The sequence below is a fragment of the Coffea eugenioides genome, chromosome 9, assembly GCF_003713205.1.
Source record: "Coffea eugenioides isolate CCC68of chromosome 9, Ceug_1.0, whole genome shotgun sequence".
Taxonomy (NCBI): Eukaryota; Viridiplantae; Streptophyta; class Magnoliopsida; order Gentianales; family Rubiaceae; genus Coffea; species Coffea eugenioides.
The window spans coordinates 5,918,090-5,944,283 of record NC_040043.1 but is presented as its reverse complement, the minus strand read 5'-3'; the positions used below and the strand labels follow the sequence as shown (position 1 = coordinate 5,944,283).

The 26,194-nt window shown below is 35.5% G+C and overlaps 3 protein-coding genes across 4 annotated transcripts; 2 read left to right on the top strand and 1 right to left on the bottom strand.

Annotated features, from left to right (window-relative positions):
* Positions 1 to 278: 278 nt before the first annotated feature.
* Positions 279 to 7,260, top strand: LOC113783555 (gamma-soluble NSF attachment protein). Its single transcript, XM_027329720.1, has 9 exons — positions 279 to 370; positions 1,231 to 1,298; positions 1,407 to 1,491; positions 1,565 to 1,723; positions 2,763 to 2,900; positions 3,880 to 3,958; positions 5,451 to 5,530; positions 6,173 to 6,302; positions 6,712 to 7,260. The coding sequence occupies exons 1-9, from the start codon at positions 327 to 329 to the stop codon at positions 6,808 to 6,810; spliced, it is 882 nt and encodes a 293-aa protein (XP_027185521.1). The 5' UTR covers positions 279 to 326; the 3' UTR covers positions 6,811 to 7,260.
* Positions 7,261 to 8,141: 881 nt separating this feature from the next.
* On the top strand, positions 8,142 to 19,443 carry LOC113783104 (probable E3 ubiquitin-protein ligase ARI8). The gene is made up of 16 exons (XM_027329141.1): positions 8,142 to 8,211; positions 8,322 to 8,499; positions 11,103 to 11,227; positions 11,365 to 11,467; positions 11,603 to 11,693; positions 12,268 to 12,440; positions 13,259 to 13,363; positions 13,518 to 13,606; positions 14,557 to 14,664; positions 14,966 to 15,056; positions 15,166 to 15,255; positions 16,509 to 16,556; positions 17,839 to 17,910; positions 17,985 to 18,084; positions 18,167 to 18,293; positions 18,641 to 19,443. The coding sequence occupies exons 2-16, from the start codon at positions 8,338 to 8,340 to the stop codon at positions 18,912 to 18,914; spliced, it is 1,758 nt and encodes a 585-aa protein (XP_027184942.1). The 5' UTR covers positions 8,142 to 8,211; positions 8,322 to 8,337; the 3' UTR covers positions 18,915 to 19,443.
* A 1,189-nt stretch (positions 19,444 to 20,632) lies between these two features.
* LOC113748451 (putative metallophosphoesterase At3g03305) lies at positions 20,633 to 25,576 on the bottom strand. 2 transcript variants are annotated; one of them, XM_027292009.1, is made up of 5 exons: positions 25,201 to 25,576; positions 23,822 to 24,063; positions 21,610 to 23,172; positions 21,255 to 21,387; positions 20,633 to 21,164 (listed from the first exon to the last, which is right to left on the bottom strand). In XM_027292009.1, the coding sequence occupies exons 1-4, from the start codon at positions 25,535 to 25,537 to the stop codon at positions 21,271 to 21,273; spliced, it is 2,259 nt and encodes a 752-aa protein (XP_027147810.1). In that variant the 5' UTR covers positions 25,538 to 25,576; the 3' UTR covers positions 20,633 to 21,164; positions 21,255 to 21,270. The 2 variants fall into 2 exon arrangements, with proteins under 2 accessions (XP_027147810.1, XP_027147808.1); XM_027292007.1 differs by having other exon boundaries at positions 20,633 to 21,156.
* Between the last annotated feature and the right edge of the window lie 618 nt (positions 25,577 to 26,194).

Below are 26,194 nucleotides of genomic sequence, written 5' to 3'. Positions count from 1 at the left end.
TTTACTACTTCTAATCATCTGCATGCCGTCGTGACTGCAGGAGGTGGTTTGACCACTAAATCTGAAGGCGTGATCTGTTGCGGTAATACAGCATGACGCCTTCACTTTGGTTTTCCCTTCCCGGTAACCACTCCCTAAAATTTTCCTAGCTGGATTGACTGGTAGTAAAAATGTAAAATACAGCAGTCAACCAAAAAAAAAAAAAAAAAAAAAAAAGAGGAAAGAATGAATAATACGCTAGATTCCATCATCATTCAATATTTAAAGGCAGCGGTTATTAAATTCTGACGGAAGCAGGACTCGGCAGCAACCAGCCAAACCCAGCCATGTCTTCCGATCCCGACAAGTTGATCGCAAAAGCCGATAAACTGTCAGTCTCCAAACCCCTCTCTCCCTAGCATTTATATTTGTATTTGCAGAAAAAGTTTGTTACTCAACGAAATACAGATACGGGTGATGTGATTCTCGAATATTTACAGCTGAATTTGATATCCTGACATTTCTCAATTCATCGGAGAATGATTGAGAAACGAGGGAGAATTCTGTTATTATTATTATTATTATTATTTTGTGTGGTCTTCTTGAAGCTGATCTAAGTTTTTTGGGACGAGAATGATAATGTTGCCGATTTCGGGATTTTTATGTGGTTTGGCTACTGGACTAGTTGAAATGTTCCTGAGATGGATAATGCGAGTATTTGGACGCGAACTTTGTGGATTAGGAGTAGGAATTCTATCGTGACCAGTGAACATCTTCTGAATCGTAATTTGTAGTGACTGGAAATCATGAGCTGTTTTTAATACTGCTTTTTGGTTTTTGGAGTTTGTGCATTTTCCGATCTCGATTCCATGTAAATAAATTTGAAGGGTGGAATTAGGAAATTTACATTTTAGGAAATGTCAATTTCAAACATTTATGGCGGATGTTTCCGATTGCAGAAAAATAGCACTAGTACTGAATTTGATTCTTCATGATACATAATATGCTCAGCTAGAGACTCTTCTATATGAGAATTCTCAGCTCATACGGGATTTCTTGGAGATGGAAATGAAGAAAAAAAATTTACAATATTTTATATACGAACTGTATATGAATCGCGTTGCTTATATTGTATGTCAAACTCAATGTTTGATTTTATGATTCTCATGTCAGAATGGAGATATTATTTTTAAGTTATATGTATAATGGACATTTTTTGCAATCTAACTTACTTGCATACGGATTTTGTAGAACAAAACTTAGTTTAACTAGATGGAGTGCTGATTGGAAAAGTGCCACAGTTTTGTATGAGCAGGCAGGTAGTTTTCCAATTTTAACTATCATTACTGCCATAGTGAGAAGTTTAAATACTAGTTACTTGTCGTGTGTTTTCTGGATGTTTACTTTGTTTTTGTTTTTTTTTGTAGCTAATGCATTTAGGCTGTCAAAAAAGCACGAGAAAGCAAAAGAGGCATTTGAGAAAGCTTCCAAGGGACAGGAGATGTTATCTTCGTATCCTGTCTATGACTACTATTTCTGAAATTTCATATTTTTTTACATTGTGCTTCCTTGACTAGTAAATTAGACCTTGGGATGCTGCTAAACATATGGAATCTGCTGCTACTGTGGCTAAGGAACTAGGAAACTGGCGTGAAGTTGCTGACTTTTATAGACGTGCATCTGAGTTATACATTGAATGTGGACGGTCACAACCTGCATCAGATGCACTTGCTAAGGGTGCTCGGTAAGCAATGATTTCTTGCTGGACTATAATTTTTTTCTACTTTGTTAGGTATACTTATTTTCATTTTTCATGGATTTTTTTCTCATAATAAATTAAACATACTGTTCAAAGTGTCTCCTTCATGTATTGCATATTTGCCCCCCGGGGGGGGGGGTCTTTTGTTGTGTACTCTAATATAGTTGCATTTCTGCAGCTGTTTCAAGTTGAACGTGCTAAAAAGTGATGGATATTCATAGCTGTACAGAGTTATAGTTGAAATTTATACTTCAGAACTTGGTCCTTTTATGTTATGCCACAATCCAATAACACTAGAAGAAGCTAACTATGTGTTTCATTTTTTTCTTTTGTTCAATCTAGCTGAAATACTTAAGAGTGGTATTACATTTCACTGGTGTAGGAAATTGGCTTTGTCATATGGGTCAACTTATGGATTGACCTAGCTATATGTTATTTTGGATACAGATCCGAGCCCATCTTCCTTCAAATCTATCCTGATCATTATGGATTGTTTTCATATTGGGTGGCTGGTCATGTTAGATACCAGGGATCATATTGAGTAGGTGGTCATGTTAGAATCACCAGGAAGGAGAAAAAAGGGAGGTAGGAGTAGAGTTCGGGGAAGTGATGCTTGATCACGCACTAGAAGTTCTTACTTTAATGGATGCTTTGGCTCGTATCTTTCTTTTCTGCAAACCTTGCGTAACAACTTTCGTTTCTTCTATTGCTTCTGCAACTTTATCTTCTACCCTTGATTTTGAGGCATTTGTTGCATTTAACATGTAGAAGGATTTATTGCATGGTTTGGTACTTTCTGTGAGAGTTCTTTGAGAAAGAAGCAACTCTTACAAATGTATGGCTATTCAAAAGAGCAATTTCCTTGTAATTCTCCCGGAGTCAAATATACACGACTAGCTACTTGGAGGATGATATCCTTTTCTTCATCCTTTTCCTTTTCCTTTTTGTGCCTCTTTTCTTTTTTTTTTTTTTTCATATTTAGTAACCTTTTTGCACAGTTTAAAGAAAGGTAAATTTATGTCAGTGCTTTAGAAGATGCTCTGCCTGAGGATGCTGTCAAGCTATATATTGATGCTTGTGAAACTCTTGAGGAGGACGGGAAGGAACAAATGGCCTTTGACTTATATCGTGCCGCTGCTAGTGTCTATTTGAAACTTGAAATGTAAGAGGCCTTTCATTCATTTTAAGTTAATAAATCTGAGTGATAACTGTTGATTGTTGAGTCTCTCTTCAACTCTTTTTTTAGTTCTCATGTCTAAGCACTAAGTGATACCAAATCTGAAACTTTTAAGTTAATCCTTTTCTTTTCGAATTATTTGTTGGTGTATGCTGTTAATTTATGAATGGAAACAGTGACTTTTGGCAAATATAAGGTGTGTTGCATTTTCGCCATAGCAAAATACATTCCTGACACCTCTATTTTGGTTCCTCTCATGCAACCTCTTCTGTCATCATGTGACTATATGAAGTTTAAATGATAAGTAAATAAATTTTATAACATTTTTGGGGAGGATTCATTTAGTTTAAGTAAAACTTGCCATTTTACTCCATAGAACCTGAAAAAACTTGAATGGGGGATGTTTCTGAACATAAACTCCTAGAGGCCTTGTTAGGTTTTTACAAATTTGAGAAGTTAGTCTTTTTTTTTTCCCTCATCTTTAAGATGGATAGCAGATGATGGTGTTGCTTTAAATCTTTGAGCTAATTGTTTATTCCCGTCATCTTGACGTGGAAGTTTGGTGAGTTGTGAAAACATGTACTACTTGAATACAAATTGGGAATGTGTGGCAAAGTAGGGAACATGTGGAACCCTGACAACTGATTTTGAAACTATGTAGACATGATGATGAAAAGTTAAAAGTTTCTAAGGTAGTAAGCAATTATAAGCGAACGTAAGTCATTGAAGGTTTGAAAGTTGTACTACTAAGTGAAAATAGTTGGTAGTAGAAGAATACAAAAGAAAATCAAGATTCTCAAGAACGTCATGAGTTAAGCCTCAAAGGTCTGAAGCATTTATCACATAACAACATAATTAAACATTTTAGTAGTTATTGTGTCATAACTCATAACCATACTTATTAACACGACTTTTATCCAAGGATTATATGTGCAAGTAATTCGTCTTCTCTCATCTTCCACAGGTATACAGATGCAGCAACTGTTCTGTTGAGATGGGCATTGGCAGCAGATAAATGTAATGCAACTCATAGTCAATGCAAGGTATGAAGGTTTTTAGCATTTACCTTTCACCTCTAGACACCATGCATATTTCTTGCTTTTACTCTGTGAAACTTTAGACATTTTGTGTCAACTGTCAATTGATTGTTTGCGTCAAACATCTTTGCAAGTGTATGTTCTTTTTTAAATAATACAATTAACCATTTTCTCTTGTCTTTTGCGAGTCCTGATGTTCCAGTTAATCCTTCTTTGATAATGTCATCTATTAATCTCGTATAAATGTAAATTTCTAATAATGAGTTAGGAAGAGGTTAGCCATTTGGGTGTTATGTGATCTTTGAAGGGTGGCTGAGATTGAGAAGAAATTGAAGTGTGAAAGCCAGGCACCTAAAACATAATATTGGGGAAAGAGCAATCTCAGTTTTTCTAAAAGAGGTGTATGCATATATAGTGGTTGTGAAGACAAAAGTTATCCTAAGTCTGGGGTGCTCACCAACTTCTTTTCCTCAATTTTTTCGTGGTTGAAGCATGCTTTTCTTCAATGAGTTGATGCCATTTAATTCGAGCCACCATCTTGCAGATCCTTAGGTTTCCTTAGATGATGTGAGCTCAGAATCGAAGACATTAAGTTTGAAGGTAGCCCTAATACTTGGATTATCTAGCTGTTTTGTTGAGGGTCAAGGTTCCTTTAGGTCTGGGTGATCTTCATCCTAAAGGTGGTGCTGTGGCCTGTTGATTCCCATAGGCTAATTTCAACCTGATCTGCATGTATAGTTACATATTTAACTCTTATTCTTTAGCGACGATGCTGATACCATTTACATCATCAGCAATCTTGTGATATGCAGAAAGCATGATCTTTCCCTGAATACCATCTTATATCTCAGTGAAGTCATGGAAAATCTAATGCTTTTAGTGTTTCTTTGTGAAACAGGGGAGATGTTCTCGGCCTATTTTATTGTGTGGACAATGCTGTAGTAGTTAACTGGTTGCTCATATTGTTAGCATAAAGTATCAAAGTCAAACAAGATATATACAAGCAAAAACAGAACATGGTTCCTATAACGTTTCTCTTTAATAATCCTCAGTGACATTCCTATGACAGATTGTCTTTGGGTCTGAGGTAGAGAAGGATATAAAAATTTAGGTTCTTATTTGTAAACTTTTGAGGGATTACTGGCACAAATGGCTGGTCTTGATAAAGAGATCCCTAGGCTATTGATCCCATGCATGCACATATTGGCAGCTTTACTAATTACTTGATTCCAGACTGTCAAAGGCTTTCGTCATTTGTGAACCCAAGTAAATCTGTTTTCCTTTTTTTTTTTGGGTGTCATTAAATGTTTGATGATGACTAATTACTTGCATAGCTTTAAAAATTGCTAAATTTTGTGAATATCTTGTGTGTTCCTGAATTTTGCTATATCTTGTAACTTGAAGTCGCACTTGTGCATCTAAAATTTGTATTTGAATTTGTGTAAAGGCTTGTGTTCCACTTTTAGAATTGAAGTTGACATGTCTGATTTGGTTCTAGGCTTATCTCAGTGCCATCATTGTATACCTTTATGCTCATGACTTCCAGCAAGCAGAGAAGTGCCACAATGATTGTTGCCAGTACGTTCAAATTCTAATTTTTTTCATCATTCACGACACCTCAAATCCTGGCATAGAACAAGTTTTTTTTTCCTTTCTATTTTTAAAATTTCTTAGTTAAGAGTTTTCTTCTTTTCTTAGCTTTCAGTTTTTCAAGTAGCACATTCTCTTTTATGACTGTTTAGCTGACATGCATGCCAAAGAAAGAAAGAACAGGTAAAACGGTAAAGGAATAAATGGTTAGAAAAGGAAACTAACAGAATAGAAGAATCAGACATTCAGAGTTGTCAATTTTCTTCAAGTAATTGCACGCATGTACACCATTTAATATGAATTAAGATCTCTTCAATCACGATTTTATCAGAAAGGTTTAGCTCATATAGGACAGAGAATTCACATTATTATATATCTTGTATTGGCCTCTCCTGTGTGGGCTGGATTTGTTTTACCTGGTCAGATAAACTGCAGACTGGGGTGGGAGAAAGTATTGTGCTTATAAGATTTTCCTTTGTTGGATTAACTCTTAAACTCCTAATATGAAGGATTTGAGCCTTTTTAAATGTTTGTACATTTCATCAATACCAAAGAGAACCCAATCCTTTCTTAGCAGTCCTTTAGCGGAATTTTCTCATGAACTTGTCATTATTGGCTCTTCTTTTGCAGGATTGAAGCTTTCTTGAACAGTGATCAAAATCGTTGTGCCAATAAACTTCTTTCTGCTTATTCTGATGGGGATGTGGAGGAAATCAAACGGGTGGCTCAATCAAGCACTATTTCCAATCTAGACCACGCGGTAATCTATCTTTTCAGTCTATTCAGCACCATCTGATGGTGTCTATGCATTGGCCTGTAAAATCACCAAAACGTCTTTGTCTACTTCAAAATGATGGAATATATTAGCCTTGATTTTTCATGGACGGTTAGGTGTGGTGTTTAGAAAGAATAATTAGGATTCAAACTCTCCCACTCCCATGGTTATTTTTATGCATTTATATATACTTCATTGGTGTGTCCTCATTTGTTGGATGTCATGGTACTTGTATCGACAAGTAAGAAAGGAACTGGGGGTAGAAATTATTGGTACAGCAAATGACATAAACATTAATTTGCTATTTGAAAAAATCATGCAATTTTTTACATGGTCTTATTGTTGTGTGGATATAGAGGTTTGGAAGAACTTTTTGACAGTGTTACTGCTGCAGATCATCAGGCATGCTCGGAAATTGCCGATGGGTGATGTAACTTCGTTGAAGGGTGCTGCCCCAGAAGAAGAGCCCTTAGATGAAGATGATCTTACCTAGCCTCTCACATTGATTGACATAGCTTCTGAGTGTGTGTGAATATATTTTCATTATGTGCATTTGATTTGAAGATAAGAAGTTGATGCCCTCTCATTTTCAAGTGTATTTTCAGATTAAATTGTGCGAAGTAGAATGGTCAAGGGTCTTTACATGATCACGAGGGTTCGAACTCCATGGTTTCCAATACCCCCTTCTTTTCCAGCTTGTTTCTTTTCACATCTCACCTGCTGAACCTATCCAAAGGGAGAAGAAGAATTTGTAGCCAATGAAAAATGAAGAGGAGACATATTTTCGTTTTTCTTTGTAACAGCCATTTGCAAACTTAGTGCCTCTATTTTCTGGTGGTATGTTCTCCATTACATATTCCTTGTTCATATCTAATGCTTCTGACTGATATTGTGTTGTTGAAAGCGAACTCGTTTATCCAAATGAGAGTCATCGGTACATGTTTGTTTAGGTCCACCGGCCCCTTCGGTGACTTGCTTCAGGTGCCTAGTGCTGATCGACTTGTTACGTTTCGGAAGTCTTTACCGCCTTTTTTCATTTCGATCTCTTACATTTCAATGATCCTACTTTGTCAAGTTGTAATCAACCATTAAATGTCAGTAGTATCATCAACTATCGTTTTGATGTCCTTCGTACATTAAACGCCCTTACGCTACAAGGCTACTAATTCGCTCCAAAAATTTTTTTTTAAAAAAATGAAGAAGTTAGTCATGACACGCACAATAGCTTTTAATATGATTTTGATAATTTAAGTTAAAACTTTGAATTGGAGAATTGGAATTTTTGGAGAAAATTTGTTTACATTTTTCGTGAACGTATTTTTTAATTATTATTTTATTATATATATATATATGTCAAATAATTACATTATAATTTTTTTTAAAAATTTCAAAAGTTAGTAATTCAAACGAGTATGAATAACGATTATTTCATTAAATAACGATATTTCATATAATTTGAAATATGATGTGATTATTATGGTAGGTCTATTGTTCTAAATTTTAATATCACGCTTACGAGCGGTTGGGTTCGTTTGCAACTCTAATTTGATATCACGATTTGCTCCACATACATGCCTTTTAACTTTTTTTTTTTGGAAAAGGGTATTAAATATGAAGACTAATTAGTCTAACTACACGTGTAAATCTTGAAAAATGCATTGCTTTAGTTCAAAGCATGAAAGTAAGGAACAGAAGGATTGTGAAAAAGATTTTAGGGTCATTTTAGTAATTCCATAAATTTTCAATAATGACGACATCAGTAACTCGAGACTGTTCCTACATTGCTTTTTCGTCTACGTCTCTTCCCACCTTCCCTGTCCTCCACCCATAAAGCTATAAATAACAAAGTCCTCTTTCTCTTTCTCTCTCATCGACCAAACAAATACGAGTTGAGGTACTCGTCATTTCGCCCACAAGAATCCCACATCGATCAAAGGGGGCGTTGAGGGTTAGGTTATTAGTTCCTGGGTGGCCTTAAGAGTTGCTGGCTTTTGAGGTTTACAGCCGGAGAGACAGAGAAATGGATTCCGAGGGCGCAATGTTGATGCACGACGCCGAGTCCTTAGACGATGACTTTTACAGCGGCGACGACTCCGATGACGCCGACGTAATCATGTATTACGACTTCATGGATAATGACTCCGATGATTCCGATGAGCTTCCCTCCCACCACCGCTTTCAGGTATCATTTTCTTTTCATCATGGTCACCGTCATGTTCTCCTGTAAATTTTTTTTTATAACGATATATATATATATGGTTGGACGATCGATCAGCTTAGGTATGAATTTGCATGTTAGCTGTTAATTTGCTGGTAATTTTAATACGATTCAGCTGTTTGAAAAGCTGATTTTTTCCCCTGAGGGCTGGATCATGGTTTTTCTTCATCTGGGCTACTTCATGATCGTATCTCTGGAAAATGATTGAGAAATGAAACCGGGTAGTTTGAATTTAGTTGAATTCAGTGTTAGTGTATTTGATAGAAGCTTAGAAGTAAGAAAAGATACCATCAGCTTGATGAGCTGTATTTCGCTTATTGTTGCAAACTGATGTCTGGAACATTCAGCTTCTTTTTACGCTTGGTTTCCGGCTGTGGCATTATGAGTTTTGTGCTTGGATATGTAAATGCGTTTTACATTCGAGGAGATCGGTTGGAGCCACTTAGCTTATAACTTTCTTAAAATTTCTTTCGTTCTTTGTTACTCTATAATTAAGAATAATGTGGGTTAACTTAGACCTAAAAAGTTGAAAAAGTTGCTCTTTGACTTGTTTCTCTGTCTAACCTGATTTTGACTGAAAATTAACACAAAGGAATGCTGAGTCTCAGGGATTAGCATTACTAATTTGCTGAGTTGTTCATCTATTAAATCAACTTGACAGGGAACTTGATGATTATACAAGTTTAAAGCATAGCCTGTATTGGAGGAGTCAAAGGAATGGTTGGACATTATCGAGAAACAAATGAAATCATCAAAATCTCTTTTAAACCTGGGGTATTTTTATAACTTTTCCAAAAAAAGGAAAAAAAAAAAAGAAAGAAAATACAGTGAACTAGGATTCTTCCTTCCATTTGTTACCACTTTTGGACAAAACAGAATTGCTGATAGCATCCATTATTTGACCTCCATCTGCTTCGTTTTTCTGTGCTTTCTTACCCTCTTTAAAATAATCAAAGGACAATGAACTTAATCTCTTATTCCTTTCCTTTCTTATCTTCTTGTTCTGTTAAGCAAAAGATAGGTATTGAGTTTATGGACAAAGTGAGATGAAATATTTGTTTTGCTGCTTGTGTGAAGTTGAGCCTTCACATTGTACCTCACCTATTGTACCTTCCAACATTCTACATGTGCGCATCCTGAAATTTTCATTCTTTAGTTTCTTCATCTTTTTACAAGATATGTTTCGGTGTAATTTAGACTCCTAACATGGTCAATGTTTATTGACTGAACAACTTCTGTGAACTGTATTATTCTGTTCTGATAAGTTTGAATTTTGTTAAGAAATGACAGAATTCAAATTGATGAAGCACTCAGTTTTACTTATAATTGATCTTTATTGTGCTTTCATCACTATTGTGTATAATATTTTTGAGAATTGTACCTCAGTGATTGCTTTGTGATATATGCTTTATATAAGTGACGGATCCAACGCGGCAGTCTCCAAAGAGCATATTTCTAGATTGAATGATAGATTGGCAGGGTAATGCCGTCTCATAAAAATGCATGAACTCTAAATCTGGGTGTCAAATAATTGAAGTGACTATTGTTATATCAGATAAGATGTTTTTGAGGGCTCAATTATCCAGGATATGTATGAAATTGATTTGGGTGGTTCTTGCATGTAAAAAAGGCATTTTCTGATTATCTAGCAAGCTTCCGTTGTGGGTGAATGCATTTGTCTAATGGATTAGAAGAAGAAAAAGAATTTCTAGTAGTATTGCTGAGGTTTGTTGTTCATGATAAGTTGAAAGAGGCAAACTTGGGTAAAGATGAGTTCAATTTTTGGAACATCTTCGTGCTTAAATGGAGTAAGTTCATATGCCTGCATAAGCTTAATACTTTTCCCCTGCTGTTATCAAGCTAACATATGTTCTAGACCCATGGACTTTGGTTTGATGATACACACACTATCCATGAGCATGTAATTTTTATCAATGTTTCTCAATCCTGTGTTAGAGAAGTAGTGTTAGCCATTTTAGAAAGAGAATTTGATTGCATCATTTTGTCTAGCTTTGGTTGGAAAAGCTTAATGAAGTACTACTCCTGAAGTTTGTCAAGTAGCTGCTAATAAGAGGAGACTCTTAGAAGTGTTGCATTCTCTCACCTTATGACATTCCACTAGATTAGCACATTCCCCTGCCCTTATGGCATCCTGAAATCTGGTGGTCAATAAACCAGCCAGAATTTTACCCAATTCTGCTTCGCTGCTGACTACTTCTTAATCTTTCTGTAGAAAATTCACCTAATCTGCAACATAAAATGGGTAAAATAGTACTTATACTTTGAGAGTTCAATGGTAAACATCTACTAAATAATCAAGGACTCATTGCTAATCTTTACTCTTTGTATGGTTATCTTTGTGATTATTGAGACTGAGCCATGACTCAAGGAGCTTGATACTTGTATGCATGTGCTGGCAGTTCTGAGTCCTTGCTTTCTGTTCTGCCTGCTTGTTTGCCTTGACCTACTGTTTTGTCCTGTTATTTTAATTTGAATTGTGCCTCTAAATATAAGTTTCATGTGTTGCATGATTGGACTTTGAAGTTAATTTTCAAATTCTGTTGCAGCCAAACTATACCGTTTTGACTGAAGCCGATATATGTCAGCGTCAAGAGGAAAATATCACACAGATATCTACGGTGCTTTCAATATCAAGAATTGATGCTAGTATTCTGCTGCGCCACTATAATTGGTGAGCTATCTTTCTATTGGTTTCCGTATTCCTATTTGTGTTAAAAGTAATTTTTAGAGCATTTTTCTGTGTTCTCTTCTTTGAGATGTCAGTTTTATCAACCTCCTAAAGAAGCCCAACTATGTTTTGATTAATAGGAGTGTTAGTAAAGTGAACGATGAGTGGTTTGCAGATGAAGAAAGGGTCCGGAGGATTGTTGGATTGTTGGAGGATCCTATCCCACTTCCTGATGCCAAAGAGGTGACTGAATTCTTTATGCAAAGCCAAAGTTTCAACCATTCCAGATTAAAAAAATTTCTGTGGCTAGGTTTAATTTTCTGGGAATTAATATTTAATTGGAGTCCTTAACTTCATTTGTGTCTCATTTATTTACAGCTGACTTGTGGGATCTGCTTTGAGACATATCCTTCTGATAGGATGAGTTCTGCTGCCTGTGGTCATCCTTTCTGTGTTGAGTGTTGGCAAGGTAGGTTTGTTTGTTTTTTTTTTTTCTGGAAATTATGGCTTTGTCTAGTTTTTGGGAAAAGAAAATATGAAGTAATATCATGTTGTCATTGGGCAAGCGGCCAAGAGAATGAATTCTTAGGGTGAACGACCTATGTTGTCTCTACTGGCATGACTTGCAATTAGTGCATGGCTGTTCAAGATTAATGAACCAGAAAAACTGAAAAATTAATTCTTCTGCTGTTCTGGAAACTTCTTATCAAATTGACATGGTTCACTAAAAGTTCAAATGAAGTGATTTTTGGGAAAAATCTTCAAGGGTAGTTTTTGAGTGCATTTGTAAATGTTGTCAAGATCTACTGAAAATATTGATAATTCAGAGTAAATGAAAATATTAATTGGCTGCTTTCCTTCAAATTGATAACATCGGGGCTATAGATCCCTATGAAAGCTGAATGGTTTATGAGCTAAGTGAAGATTTTTTGTTTAATCTATTAGTTGAAATGATGGAGAGATTGGCAGTAGACACAAGCGTGAAATGGGACATCAGCACTGGCCTATCTCTGTAATTCTGATTTTGACTTTTCTTGGTGCAGGATATATGAATACTTCAATAAATGATGGTCCTGGTTGTTTGATGTTGCGATGTCCTGATCCATCTTGTTGTGCTGCTGTTGGTCAAGATATGATAAATTTATTGGCTTTAAGGGAGGATAAAGAGAAATATAAACGCTACTTCCTTAGATCCTTCATTGAAGACAACAGGAAGGTAATTACATGGAAGAAGATTTTGTGGAATATGACCTCGTACTTGGCTAGTATGACTGGAAATTTTCCAGCAATATTTGCCAAAATTGTTGGTTGGATTTTATAAGCTATTTTTCCATAATTGATTCTAAACTTCAAGTGCTCAGACAAGGTTTTGTTTGGTAGTATACTATTATTTTCATTGGAGTAGTTTTGGGCGGTGAAAGTTTGGATAATCATGTAAAATTCTAGGATATTCATTATAATCACTTCAACCAAAGCAGTTCATTTATTCCACTTGAGTGTGATTTTTTAGGTTATAAACAAAATTGCTGATTAATGTCAATGGAAATTAGGGTGCCAGTATTAATCTTAAGCTAGATGCATGTCAAGCGAGTCGATGTCTTCATGTCATCTTGTGGTAGAAAGTTCTTCCGCTTATTGTTTATAAGATGTCATATAGCTGTGGGTCTTACTTGCCTCTTGTGCAACTTGGAGAGCATTTGAAATTGTCCAAGGTCTTGAGAGTGAAATCGCCTCAGATTGACAAAATTTATACTAATTCTCTTTGATTTTTAATGTGTTCATGATATGATAATAGTATGAGTTGCTTTGTTTAGCCAAAAATAAAAAGTTGTTATGCGTGTCAAGCAACTTGACAAACATTCTTCACCTAACTCTAGTATTCTTTTTGTTTGGCTGGTTTTTACATGAAGAATTAATAAAAATTTTATAAATACTGATTGTGCACCTTGCTATTTCCAAAAGCTATGTTATTGAAAAATATTGGTCTATATTTCACCTCCTTAAACCCAGAGTGTTTTCTATTGTTATCTGTAGACCAAATGGTGTCCAGCACCAGGATGTGAGTACGCTGTGGATTTCATTGTTGGCAGTGGAAGCTATGATGTGACATGCGGCTGTTCATATAGTTTCTGTTGGAATGTAAGTATTATATATAAATGTTCAGTTTTCTGGACATGTACGTACAGAAGTCCTCTTCTCTCTCGATTGTTTCTTTGTTTTCAATCTTATCTCATATCTTAACTTTGTTTTTTTTGCCACATCAAAGTTTTCTTATCTGAATATGAACTTGCAGTGCACTGAGGAAGCTCACCGTCCCGTTGATTGTGGAACTGTAGCCAGATGGATTTTGAAGAATAGCGCCGAGTCTGAAAATATGAACTGGTATTGACCTTAACATTATAACTTAGAGATTTCACCAAAAGAAAGATGAAATAAAATATTTGTTGGAGTTATAATTTCAAGAAAAACCTGATGATACGCATCGAGTTGGCTAGTATGATGGTGGAGCAGATATTTGGGAATGCCTTGGGAAAGATGTATAAGAGTTTTAGCTAAATCATGTGACAGTTGAAGGCCTATATCACTAATTATTTTCTTGGAGCATATATAATGCTATTTCATACTTTCTTGGTTTTCTTTGCCAGATTTTTGTCTTTGTGAGGTGCTCTCTGCAAACATGCAATATTAAATTGTTGACCCCAGATTCATTGAGGGGTAAAAGCTAGCTGCTTTGGCGTTTCTGGATCTAAGAATGGGGAAATTTTTATTCTCTGACGAGTCAATGATTGTACAGACTTGAAAAATAAATAAGAAGATTGATTTGTGAAACAAAAAATTTGGAGAGTATTCAGAGAATTGAGAATTGGTAGTCAAATAGATCTAGTATGTTTCTACATAGTGGATCCTTTTTATTTTTGTGGTAACAGTGATAGTGTTGCATTGTAACAAATAAGTTCTTTCTCCAGCCCTTGAATATCCTTACTTTATGGCCCTTAAAGAAGTCTTTATTCAGTATGTTAATGTTTCTGTAGTATTTGTTGTTGCATTTGCAACAGTTTGTCTTAGGTACAGTTTAGAGCCCCTTCATTATAAAATAACCACACTAGTACACTAGAATTACCGTCGTTCACTTTTAACTTCCAGAAACTAAAAAAAAAAACATTTAAGAAGCATGATTTCCTCTGTTATCTGGTTAACCATGTGCTGAACTTGTTGTAGTCATGGGGGAAAATAAAATGGTCTCATTTAATAGATTGAACCTAAATCTCTGCAATATATGGTTCTTTATTTTGTGCTAACGGTAAACTTTTATTGATGTGATGTCTTTTCAGGATATTAGCTAATTCAAAGCCTTGTCCAAAGTGCAAGCGACCAATTGAGAAGAATCAAGGCTGCATGCATATCACATGTACTCCACCATGTAAATATGAGTTTTGCTGGTAGGTTGAATTAGTTTGTTTTTGTGCATAGATGTACTTTACTCGTATCTCTTCACATCCTGTGTAGAAGAATTAGTTGATTTTTCTCATGCACAAATCTGCTTATTTGTTTTTCTATTTGTTGCTGTTTCTTCAGAAAAACCTCTCTCTCAGAGTCATGTTGTGGAAGCCAGCAATCTAAATGAGAAACAACATTTTTTTCATTTTAGACAAACCAATTGTTCTTGATTGATTGAAGAACAATATAATCTGAAATTTTTGCTATTATTAGTTCCTATCCTCAATTAGGATGTTTTTCCAGGCTTTGTCTAGGTGCATGGTCAGATCACGGTGAAAGAACTGGTGGTTTTTATGCATGCAACCGTTATGAGGCAGCCAAGCAAGAGGGTGTGGTAAGATTAGCTAGTTTGTGCAGTGGCTCTTTTGTATAATGTCCAATTGGAGTTGCATACAGTTTTGAAATCATTTACCTTTTTTATTTTATAAAATATGTTGGTACAGTATGATGACGCTGAAAAGCGAAGGGAAATGGCTAAGAACTCCTTAGAACGATACACTCATTACTATGAAAGATGGGCCACCAACCAATTGGTAGGTACAGTTTCTTTACCGTCTACTTTCTCCTCAATAGTACATATAAGCTTGATCCAGTAACATGAAATTAATGGTTGAACTTGGGGAAATTTTTATTGCCAAAAAAAAAAAAAAAAAACTATAATCAATCCATTGCCACCAAAAAACAATATTCTTGCTCCTTCTGTATGTCACTTAGCATTTTACTTGGTTGCCAGCTGACTGATTGATTCATTTGTTGAATTTCATCTAAGAAGCATGTCATGGAGAGTAGGAATTGGATTCTGAGAAGTTGGCTAGATTTCATGTAAAATGTAATAGTGATTTTTATTTTGCATTGGTAATAAAGCTTGTGAAGTATCAACTTACTTCAGAAAGAATCAACTTAATGAAGTGTAATCTACTAAGGACTTGCAATTCGGCTGCAATGACTGGTTAGGGTATAGTGAAATATTTGTTCAATGACAGGATTCTATGCAGCATTCTCTTCTTTGTCTTGCTATCATGTGGATGCATGGGCTTTTGATCTCAAAAATTCATTAAAGCTGGGTCAATAGGTTTTAAATAAATTCTAGAACCAGGTGCCAATTAGATTATAGAACTATAGAAGTGGTTGGTTTCAAAACTATTGCCTCAGGACTTATTTTTATGGCCTTTTCCAGTAAGCTAAAACCTGCATGTGTTAGAATGCGCTACTTGATTCTTGTGCAACAATTTTAATGTCACTTTTCATTTTCTATATACCTGGCTTTACAAGAGTTACAAGTACCAGTATATCTCTCCAAAATCAAAATTCAATTGACTTACAAATGGATGATACTTCATGCCAGAGGAAATTTCTTTAAAAGATAGGTAATCCAGCACTTCCTAGTGTAAGTGCTTTTTAATGTTTTGCTTGTGCGTTTATGGGTCTTTTTTCTCATGATAGAAATGGCACAATTCAGATAGACGCAGTGTTTGAAAAATACAACTGATGGGCTGTTAATATCGATATTTGACTCTCTTTAAAGCAATTGGAGAACCATTTGAATAGCTTGAAAATTGATTTTTTTTTTTTTTTGTTGGGCGGGGGGTTGTGGAGGATTTAGATTCTTCTCTTTTATATGTGGTGCTTACGTTTCCTTTTGGTAGAAATTTGAGCCATGTGCTTTTTTAGTCAATAATCATAAAATTGTTTCTAGGAGGAACTCTTTTATCTGTATTAAACTGTTTCTAAACCTTCTAGTTGAGTGCGATTGCCCACAATTACTTTATTTCTGTCTCTTCTGCAGTCTAGGCAAAAAGCTCTTGCAGATCTACACCAGATGCAAGCTGTTCAAGTGAGTGAAATTATTTGCTTAGTCCTGTACTCTTCTTAATATCTTTCTTAAATTTGCTGATTGATAACAATACATGTCTGCCACATATAGAAGTCTCCTACCAAATGATGCTGTCTGCCACTTATGAATTGGACATCTTGCCAGTTAAAAGTTTCCCTTTCTCATCTCTCTCCATCATTGAATTCGGTGTAGCTACTTTAATAGGTTAACATAGATGATGTTAGAAAAGATCAGTTTTATAGCTTAAGGGAGAAAATGATGTCCGCAATGCTAGCACCCATAAAAGAAAAAAAAAAAAAAAACATTTCGTGTCATATCCTTTAAGATTACTGTTGCATACCCTATACAGCCTCTATTTGTTCACAACCAAGTAATTTACAAAATTTTCTCTCTTTTTATATTTTTGTTAATGTTCACCATTCTTATCTTTCTATCTTCTTTTTTGATTTTTAGGCCTGACCATGCAGTTTTCCACATGGTTAGAACTTAGTGTCTACTACGTCTTTTATTTTTGTTTTTATTTGTTATTGTTATCACTGATTTTGGTTGAGAAGGTATGTCTGTTTAGTATAGAAATAAGATGAGCCACCAAGGGATGCAACCCACTGAGACATGCTGTCTATTTCCCTAAACTTCGTTATTTTTAAATTCAAACTGTAAACAATGGCTGTTATGATCTAAGAAGTACAATATATTCCAGAAAGCTATTATCAGCTTAAGCACACTTTTCTGAAATGTGCATCCTAGGGTCTACTTCTATGCGTTTTGTTCAAAACTAGTCTGCCATCATGAATAATTTCTCAAAAGCTGTTCATGTTCATGGATCATAGTTGTGTTCAACAAAAATGTTCATGAGCTATGGATAATACTATTTTCTCCCTTGGTGTGTGCTGTTTCAGCAATAGAAAATCAAGTTATCATGGATAGTTTTGGCCTTCCAGCTTTCTTCAGTCTCATTGACTACCCACAATTTCTAGTTCTGTTGATACTTATCCTAACCATGCTATTTTCTACTTGCTGCATATCTTGATATTACAGTTGCTTTATTTTGTTCCATTTTTTGGATATAGGTTCCTGCACAATATGCTTCTTGTCATGTTTATTCTAGATTGTGTGGCCCTGAATGAATGCCAGATAACTGTTTCAAGTCTGAGAGTCGTATAATGTTGTTTACATCAAGCTTTTCCTTTTGTATCTTTTTTTTTTTGGGTTGCTTTTTCCTTGTTTTTGATTGAATCAGAAATGCATGCAGCATGATTACATTAATTGATACTATTTGCAGCTTGAGAAGCTAAGTGACAAACAGTGTCAACCAGAGTCACAGCTCAAGTTTATTATAGAGGCCTGGCTACAGGTAAGCCTAATTTTAGCTCTATTGAAGTATATTTATGCTCTGCTGTTGTTAAGACCTGCATTTGCAATTTGCAGATAGTGGAATGTAGGCGGGTGCTGAAATGGACCTATGCTTATGGATATTATTTACCGGAGTATGAACATGCCAAAAGACAGTTCTTTGAGTACTTACAAGGTCTACATTTTCTAGGTTCTGGAAGCAGATTTCTCAGTATGTGTTGGTTGCTTTTCTGAGTCTGAGTTATTGTATACTGTAGGTGAAGCTGAGGCAGGATTGGAAAGACTTCATCAATGTGCTGAGAAGGAACTACAAGGGTACTTTGAAGCTGAGGGTCCGTCAAAAGAATTCAATGAGTTCCGCACAAAGCTTGCAGGACTTACCAGGTAATAAACTGATAGTGTCTCTGATGATGTTCTCATCTCAAAGTTCAGGAATTCTGGTGTAGAGTCGAGGCCAAGATTTCCTATCTCTCTTTTTTTTCTGAAACTACTAGTCCTCTTTTTTCCACTACTATCCAAGGCAGTATTTTGCATTTTCTCTTAGCATTATCTGGTGCTTCGGTCTCATATTCTGTGCTCTCTTCGCTCCTTTCTGCCCTATTCTTTGAACCTGTTTTGACTTGCTTCGTGCCTAAACTTGGATCTCATGCATTGCTTCCTTTCGCTACAAAAGATCAGATTCAGACAAGCAGATACATTGTCTTTTGATACCTACCTCGTCTAATTTGCAGCGTTACAAGGAATTACTTTGAGAATTTGGTCCGAGCTTTAGAAAATGGTCTTGCAGATGTTGACTCTCATGGAGCTTGCAGCCGAGCAGCTAGCTCAAAAAGTTTGGGAAGTGGGAGCATTAAACTTAAGGGAATTAGAGGGAAGGGAATCGGGTCCAGGTCAAGTAGTAATTCTAGAAATATTGATGATTCAGGACACTGGTCATGTGACTACTGCACATTTGCCAATGTCAAGTCAGCTACCGTGTGCCAAATGTGCCAGCAATGCCGTTGAGCTGATTTTTCAGAGTGGCTATTGGATAAGAAATATCTGGGGTTGGGTAACATGGCTGGTGGTGAAAAGTGGAGCCATGTTGGCGGAAGCTAATACTCCGCCTTCCCAACTGGCTAATGTGCTGACCATGAAGCACCAGTTTGGGGTAGAAAATGAGAGAGAGGAAACCCTCTATATGGAAGGGCTTTGGTTTCATCGATTACAATTGTAAATAATTTGTTGTCTTGTGAAGTCTTGTAACGTCTTAGCAAGGTCAGCAGGCACAAATTGACCTTGTGCTCTTTGATTCTATTGCTAGGGGGATAGCCTGTTGTATGTTTGTATGGACTGTAAATTGCTGCAATTACCGGCGGCAGTAAGCCCTTCGATTTCAACTTTCCATATTTGGGCCCCGGAGGACTCCCAAGTGTTCTCATGTGTGTCATTCAAGATCTCCTTTGTTTTCTACATCTATTGAAGCACTTTTGGCTACAAACAAACTGTATTCCTCTTGATGAAAGTTACAATATACTTTTTGAGTTTGGTCGAACTTCTTGTGCTTCCCTATCTATCTATTCCTATATTATATTATTGTTATTACTATATTAAAATTGTGATGAGTCTTGACATTATTGTAAGCTGTAAGCATTTTTTTTTTATCATTTTAGTTTTTTGTTGTGCCCATATTACCCTCAACTTTCAACTAGAGTTATTGCATTTTAATATAGGTAGTAATTAAAAATATGAAACATTCCGAATGATTAAATCTCAATAATAATAGTAATTAGAATAAAAAACTCCCTATTAAAACTATTTAGCAACTCTCAAATTTCACCTTTAATTCTTATGTGCACCTGAAGCAATTTCTTACTTGAAATGGTGTAATCAATTGCGTTACAACAATTTTAAGATTGTAAAAAAAATATATTAGTATCAAAAGAATAGATGTTCTTGAAACGAAAGAGAAATATATTAGAAGAAAAAAATTCATATTCATTTGAAGAATTTTGATATGAATATCGTGCGATAGATATATAATTATGTACTTTTTATTGGTATGAAAAAATACTACAAGAAAAGTAAAAAAACAAAAGAATCCAACTATTTCTACAATTATTTATTTATTTATTTTTTAAGTGAAAAGTCTCGATCCCAAAATCTCTTACTTACAATTCATCACACTTTACTCCTACTATAATTGAATGTCAATTGACAACTAGATAGCCAATCTAATTGAGCAATATAAATCATTTACATTCTTTATTCATGACAATAACACTTAGAAAAAATGTAAATAAAACAATGCATCTCGCATTATTCAATTCAACATTACAAAACAAAAGAAGTTGAAAAGTTAACTAGAAAGATATAAAATAGAACAATTAAATATTCATGTGAATTTAGATACGAGCACGGTTCATATATTTCATGCTTAAATAATTAATTCATTCTAATTGTACAATTGCATTTTTTGTTTGTCTTAGGAAGGAAAAATAACATTCAAAATGTTATAGCAAACAACATTCAAAATGTTAATACAAAATTTTTCATTTGTTAAAATTTGTTGATTTCATCAAAAACTTAACCATGGGTTTTGTTTTAAATAAAAAAAGAAAAAGAAATCCACATCTAAATTCTGGCTGATAAACGAGCTTGCCTAGAAGTAAAGGAATGGATGAGTGCGGTGAAAATAATTTTAATACGCACTTTTCGGGACAGTTCCATACGCACAAGCATCATAACAAAGGTTTCAACATGTCACATTTTCCAAGTAAGGTACCAAGAAATGTACATTTCCGTTCAGATCCTACTCCAGGTACCTTTCATTCCTTTATATCCAATACAGAGAAGACTTCATCATCTGTTATAGTTTATCTCAGTTATCAAAATTCTCAAAAAGAAAAACTGTTTTTCCGATGGGGAGTAAAACTTCCAAACTTTTTCTTTATGCAAAAACTGACTATTCTATTAATGACTGAGTACAATACAGAGCTGTTAGTATCCTTTTTTATCCTATTCTGAAGGAGCTCCTTCCAAATGCTTCGAGAAAGGGACAGAAATTCTGTTGTGTATGGCCATCATTGTTTTATCTTAGGGAGTAGAAATACATTAGTATCCATTCTGCAAGCCTTGCCTTACCTTTTCCTTCAGCATTATAGCAGGGCCCAAATGTGCTATTTTGAAAATAACTGATGCTGCAGGACCAAGACATGCCAAATGTTTGCCACATAAAATGAAGTTAGTGCTTTGTTGTTCCAGCATCCTGCAAAACTACAATCGTTTTAGTAACTGCATAAAAATTTTCGAAGCAATTTTAAGAGGCAACAACAAAATGTAGCTTGAAAAGGGATTGAAGCTTACTTCTTTATACTGCTTCTTAAATGTTCCCAGTTTTGTATATAGTATAAGCCAGCATCAGAGGAATCAGGAGGCTATATAAAGGGAAATGAATGATAGGATTCATCTCGTATGCTTTCATGAGAACTCTACAACTCTGTATTTTAGAAGTAAAAAGAAGCAGAGAATTTATGAGTTCTAATTTCTCATACCATCTAGGGTTGGTTAAATTAAACTAAACATGGTATGCATCAGTTAAGCTTTTGTATCAAGAGAAGAACTGCATTTATCAAGCAAAAGGGGTATGCGAATATGTAACTTAATTAATAGGACAAAGGAATAAAAAGAAACCCCCGACAGCTGATTAGAGAAGACTTGCCTTAAAATGCACCCAACAAATTGCCAAAGAAACTACCAGGAGTACGTTTCTAGTCCACCTCTCTGAGGAAAGGAAGTGTGATCTGTTATGTCTGCCATCACTAGATGGTGCATATCCCCTTATTTCTGATTGATTTTCATCTTTTTTCTTTCCTGAGAGTGAAAGAAGATAATCACGATATCTTCCCCTTTCAGCAGCCAATCCCCCAATTACCACTATTGCAGGCAGGACCACAAAAAACAGATGTGGAAGAACGACAACCATTATGTCTGGAAACCCAAGAAATTCTAAATTCCCATTCTTGTTGGGTTTCAAAACCCAGCCTTTGTAAGTCATGTACCCCCTTTCTTTGCCATCTGTAAACACTTGGCCAAAAAGCCAAGGACATAATATGAGGTAAAACAAGTAAGCCACCAAACAGCCCCACAGGATTGGAATATTATACAGCTCCGTGAAAATCCAAGCCAGACAATTTAAGAATCCTCTATTGGCTATGTAATGCTTGTAACTGTAGTGCCTTCTAGAGAAAAAGAGTAAAATTTTTGGAACAAGAATGGTAGACAGAACAAGAAAATAGAAGGACCAGAATATCGGGAAATAGAGCGCAGCCCAATGACAACCCATCAGGATAAACTCTTTCCAGCTCCACGAAAGCTTGGCATGAAGACCATTTATAGAGAATGGTCTCAGTTCACTCAAAGTTGATCTACCCAAATTATCTATAGCCTCTATTTGCAGCAAATATCTCTCAGGAGATGGATCCTCAAAAGCCTTAAAATTCCAAGGGGCAAAGTACAGATCTCCCCTAGAAGAGGTACTCTCCAACTTTCTAAGAGATGTCTCCACCACCTCAAGAAGATATCCAGGCCTTGAATCATAGATCCTAGCCACAACTGACACAATTGGAGAAGCAGAAAATACCAGAACTCTAATAGTCTCATATAATGAAAGATCCATTGAGTCACAATTATGCTTGTGATATGATGCTGCCATAAAGCGTGAGTCCAGTGGAAATGTTGGCAGTATGATAGTGTTTTTAGCCCCCAACTTATAGTCAATGTCAATAAATGATATATGACCTCTATCAATGGCCAAGATGCGCATGGCTCTACTCTTCCTCCAGTCACCCATTTCCCACTCCCAAAATTCTTCCACAGATGTCAATCCATCTGAACAATCTTTTCTATTATCGGAAGGTATTGTATTTGCATTGAACTGGATCATTTTATGAGGGTATAAAGGATGAATGGATTCATGACGCCGTTTTAAATTCTTACCAAATTTTGTATGCAGATGGCCACATATGTAAGCTGATAAGGAGTGCAGTAAAAACACATCCTCTAATGTCTTTCCAGAAGACGAGGCTGCAGAAAAAGAAAGGGGAAAATGACCAAAGGAAATCTTGGTTATTGGTTCGGCAGACTGAGAATCCCACTTTCTGAGTGCAGAACTTAGTTGACTCAATAATTCATCCGTTGGATGGCCAAAAAAGTTAGTTGGGCCTCGCAATCCTGAAGATGATGTGGTGTCAATCCCAACAAAAAGAAGCTTTCTTTCACCAGTCTGGATGATTACATGCGCCATGAAAGTTATGAGAATACAGTAAAAGGCAATAAAAGTAACCTATCTCAATGGCATGCTAGCACTACTACAAAAGAGTAAACCAACATAGATATCACCTAGCCCCAAACCTTTCATTGACATTTGGAAAATGAATGACATATGAAGTAGATGATCACTGATAAAATGAGTAGTAGAAAAGTGAGTGTATATTTAAGAATGACAAACTGAGAAGAAAATTATCATTTATGCTTACTTCTTAGGATCTGCAATTGGAAAAAATATAGTACGGAGCAGCCATCTGCACATTAAAAATTTTACTGGTTTATCGAACCATCTCAAAAATTAGATTACTAATCTCCAATTTCCTGGTTTATTAAAAAATCTAAACTTCTCAATCCTCAAAAATTATAAGTTTTGCCTTTGCAGACTGAAAGAATTTATATGACACACCTGCTTTGACACTGTAAGGGATAGTAAGAATATAGAATAAGAGATCCAGGCCTCAAAATCCCACTATATGTCCCAGGAACAACCAGTATTAACATGAAGCAAACATGACATGACATATATAAAGGACATTATCTACAAAATATGATTACAAGGAAGATGGCATGCAAGCTGCAGCAGTAGAATGGTGACAGATAATTACCTGAATGATGATGCTATCAACTGGCCCATTTCTCCCCAGTTGCCCGTTGAGGCTATATTTAGAGAAGAAATCGGATGGGCCACCAAAAGATGATACACCAAAATTGTCGTGATTCCCTCTAAGGTCATGGAAGATGCTCTTGTTAAGTCCACTTCTTCTGACAACATCTTCCATGATATTCTGGTATTCAATCCACTCTTCTTTATCTTGCTTCGTTGTTAGTAAATCTTTGCTTTTCCCATCTAACAAAATTCACGCATAAGAAGTAAATAAGTCGCCATACTAGCATAAAGAGTTGCATTGTTCTACTCAATTCAAGAGATTATTGAATCACAATCTCAACTAGGGCAGCTAAATAGCATATGAAGACTTCATTTCTGAACTCTAGCTTAAATGAAAGAAATGGCTCATGAACGGGACTTTGACATCCTTTTTTGGAAGATGGACCTAACGTAAGCTTTATCAAAATAAAATAGAAAATCCAACACCTTCAATCACTTAACAGGGATGTCAGAACCAATTTATTCATGTTTCAACTGCATGCGTTCTGCAATATAATTGACAGAATTTTAATTCTCAATCAGTTTATCAACAAAATCACTTCCAACAGCCAATTAACAGTCAAAACTACCACCCTTACAAATGTTTTCTTCAGAAAAACTATCATATTCTCAAGGTAATAAATTAGTTGTTCAAACATATTGCACGCAGAATAGGCTATTTCTACTAATGATACCATAAAGAAAAGTAGATTCATCGGTCTGTCGCTGACATGAAAACACAAAGAGAAAGAATGCCCACTTGAGTTCCAAGCATAATCTTACAAGGACAGCTGTCATCGTCCAAGCTTTAAAAAACTAGCAAAACAGCAAAGTAAATGAAATTTCATCGATTGATAAAAGCCAAATGTTAGCCCTCGACCTCGCTGCAATGTGAATGTGAAAGCTAAAGTAATTCAATCTCATGCTCTTTGTGTGATTTGTGTGTGTTTGTGTGATTTGACCAGCGTTTTCCCTCTCTATTATCCTCATAACAAACCATTCCTCGTCCTGAGAATAATCCTTTGAAGGACTAAACCGGAAACCTGAGCTGCCAACAAATTCAACAACTTTATAAACACCAAGCAACTTACACCTTAGTTGTGGGTGCAAGAACCAAAAGATTAGGAAAAAATAAACAAACAAACAAAAAAGAATCTTTATCACACGCCATTGACAGCACAAATAAAGAAAAAAAGAATAGCAACAAAACACAAGACCCATTTAAGTACACATCAACTAGGATGATTTAAGCATTGCCCTAGCAATTAGAAAAATTAAGAGCAGCAAAGATACAAATTTGACCAAGAAGAGAAAAGAAATAAAACAAACAAAACTTACCAGTGAGATCACCAGTAATAAGAACCAAAGAAGGGTTGATCATGGAGAGAGTAGGGCCCACAATAGACTTGAAATCTTGAGCCCTCTCAGGATTGTGTACACTGAAGTGGAGATCAGAGAGCTGCACCACCCACACCACATCCTCTGGCGCACTCTTCACTTCTATAAACTGCCCTTCATCAACAATTTCCTTAACATTATTCTTGTTCCGGTTATTTTCATCACCATTGTCAGTTTTGTTTGGATTATCAGAGGAGCAACAAGGTACTAGGATTATGAAGCATAAGAGCAAGCCAAAAACCAGAATTGGAATTCTCAGGCGACTACTACTACCCATTTCTTCCTTCCTTCCTTCCTTCCTTCCGTCTTGTCTGTTGGTCTGCTTGTCTATTGGGTTTTCGGTCAATTGGAAATTTTGTGGGGTTGCGGAATAGTTTTACTGGGAAGATTTTACTTTTGGTCCCTGATGTCCTGGATTAGTTTCAACAAGTCACTCAAGTTGCACGTTTTATACTTTGGGTCTCTTATGTTATAAGTTTTTTGAGTTCAACGATAGAGTAGTATTTTAGATACTTATCTTTCATGAATTTCCCTTTAGTTATATATTAAGTATAGGAATATATTAAATAGACTTTACAATCTTCAATTTAATTATATGTCGACATTGTGTATGTCAACCCATATCTAATGAGACAAAAGTTAGTATTTTATTTAAGTAAATAAAATTACGGAATAAGTAAGTTATCTTATGCAATGTCGTAATCTATACATTTTGATTGGTATTGAAATGTTTGATCTTTGGATCCTTTAATTCAAGAATATGTCAATATTATGTAGGTCAACCTATTGCATAATGAAAAATGTTTGCCTTTTTGGAATAAAATAGAAAAGGGCATGATAACTAGATTATTCCATGTATAATATTTTGATAAATATGTTTATAGATATCCATGCATGCCTGATTATAATCCATGCATGGCTGAAAAACTTGAAT

Excerpts from the sequence above, each read along its gene's own strand:
- LOC113748451 (XM_027292009.1), bottom strand. The coding sequence starts at position 25,537 with ATGGGTAGTAGTAGTCGCCTGAGAATTCCAATTCTGGTTTTTGGCTTG. Across the intron at positions 23,173-23,821 it reads TTGATAGCATCATCATTCAG|ACTGGTGAAAGAAAGCTTCT; the intron begins GTAATTATCTGT and ends GTAATCATCCAG. Across the intron at positions 21,388-21,609 it reads TTTGTTGGGTGCATTTTAAG|AGTTGTAGAGTTCTCATGAA; the intron begins GCAAGTCTTCTC and ends TCTAAAATACAG.
- LOC113783555 (XM_027329720.1), top strand. The coding sequence starts at position 327 with ATGTCTTCCGATCCCGACAAGTTGATCGCAAAAGCCGATAAACT. Across the intron at positions 1,299-1,406 it reads AGTTTTGTATGAGCAGGCAG|CTAATGCATTTAGGCTGTCA; the intron begins GTAGTTTTCCAA and ends TTTTTTTTGTAG. Across the intron at positions 1,492-1,564 it reads GGACAGGAGATGTTATCTTC|ACCTTGGGATGCTGCTAAAC; the intron begins GTATCCTGTCTA and ends CTAGTAAATTAG.
- LOC113783104 (XM_027329141.1), top strand. The coding sequence starts at position 8,338 with ATGGATTCCGAGGGCGCAATGTTGATGCACGACGCCGAGTCCTTAGAC. Across the intron at positions 12,441-13,258 it reads TCATTGAAGACAACAGGAAG|ACCAAATGGTGTCCAGCACC; the intron begins GTAATTACATGG and ends TGTTATCTGTAG. Across the intron at positions 13,364-13,517 it reads CATATAGTTTCTGTTGGAAT|TGCACTGAGGAAGCTCACCG; the intron begins GTAAGTATTATA and ends ATGAACTTGCAG.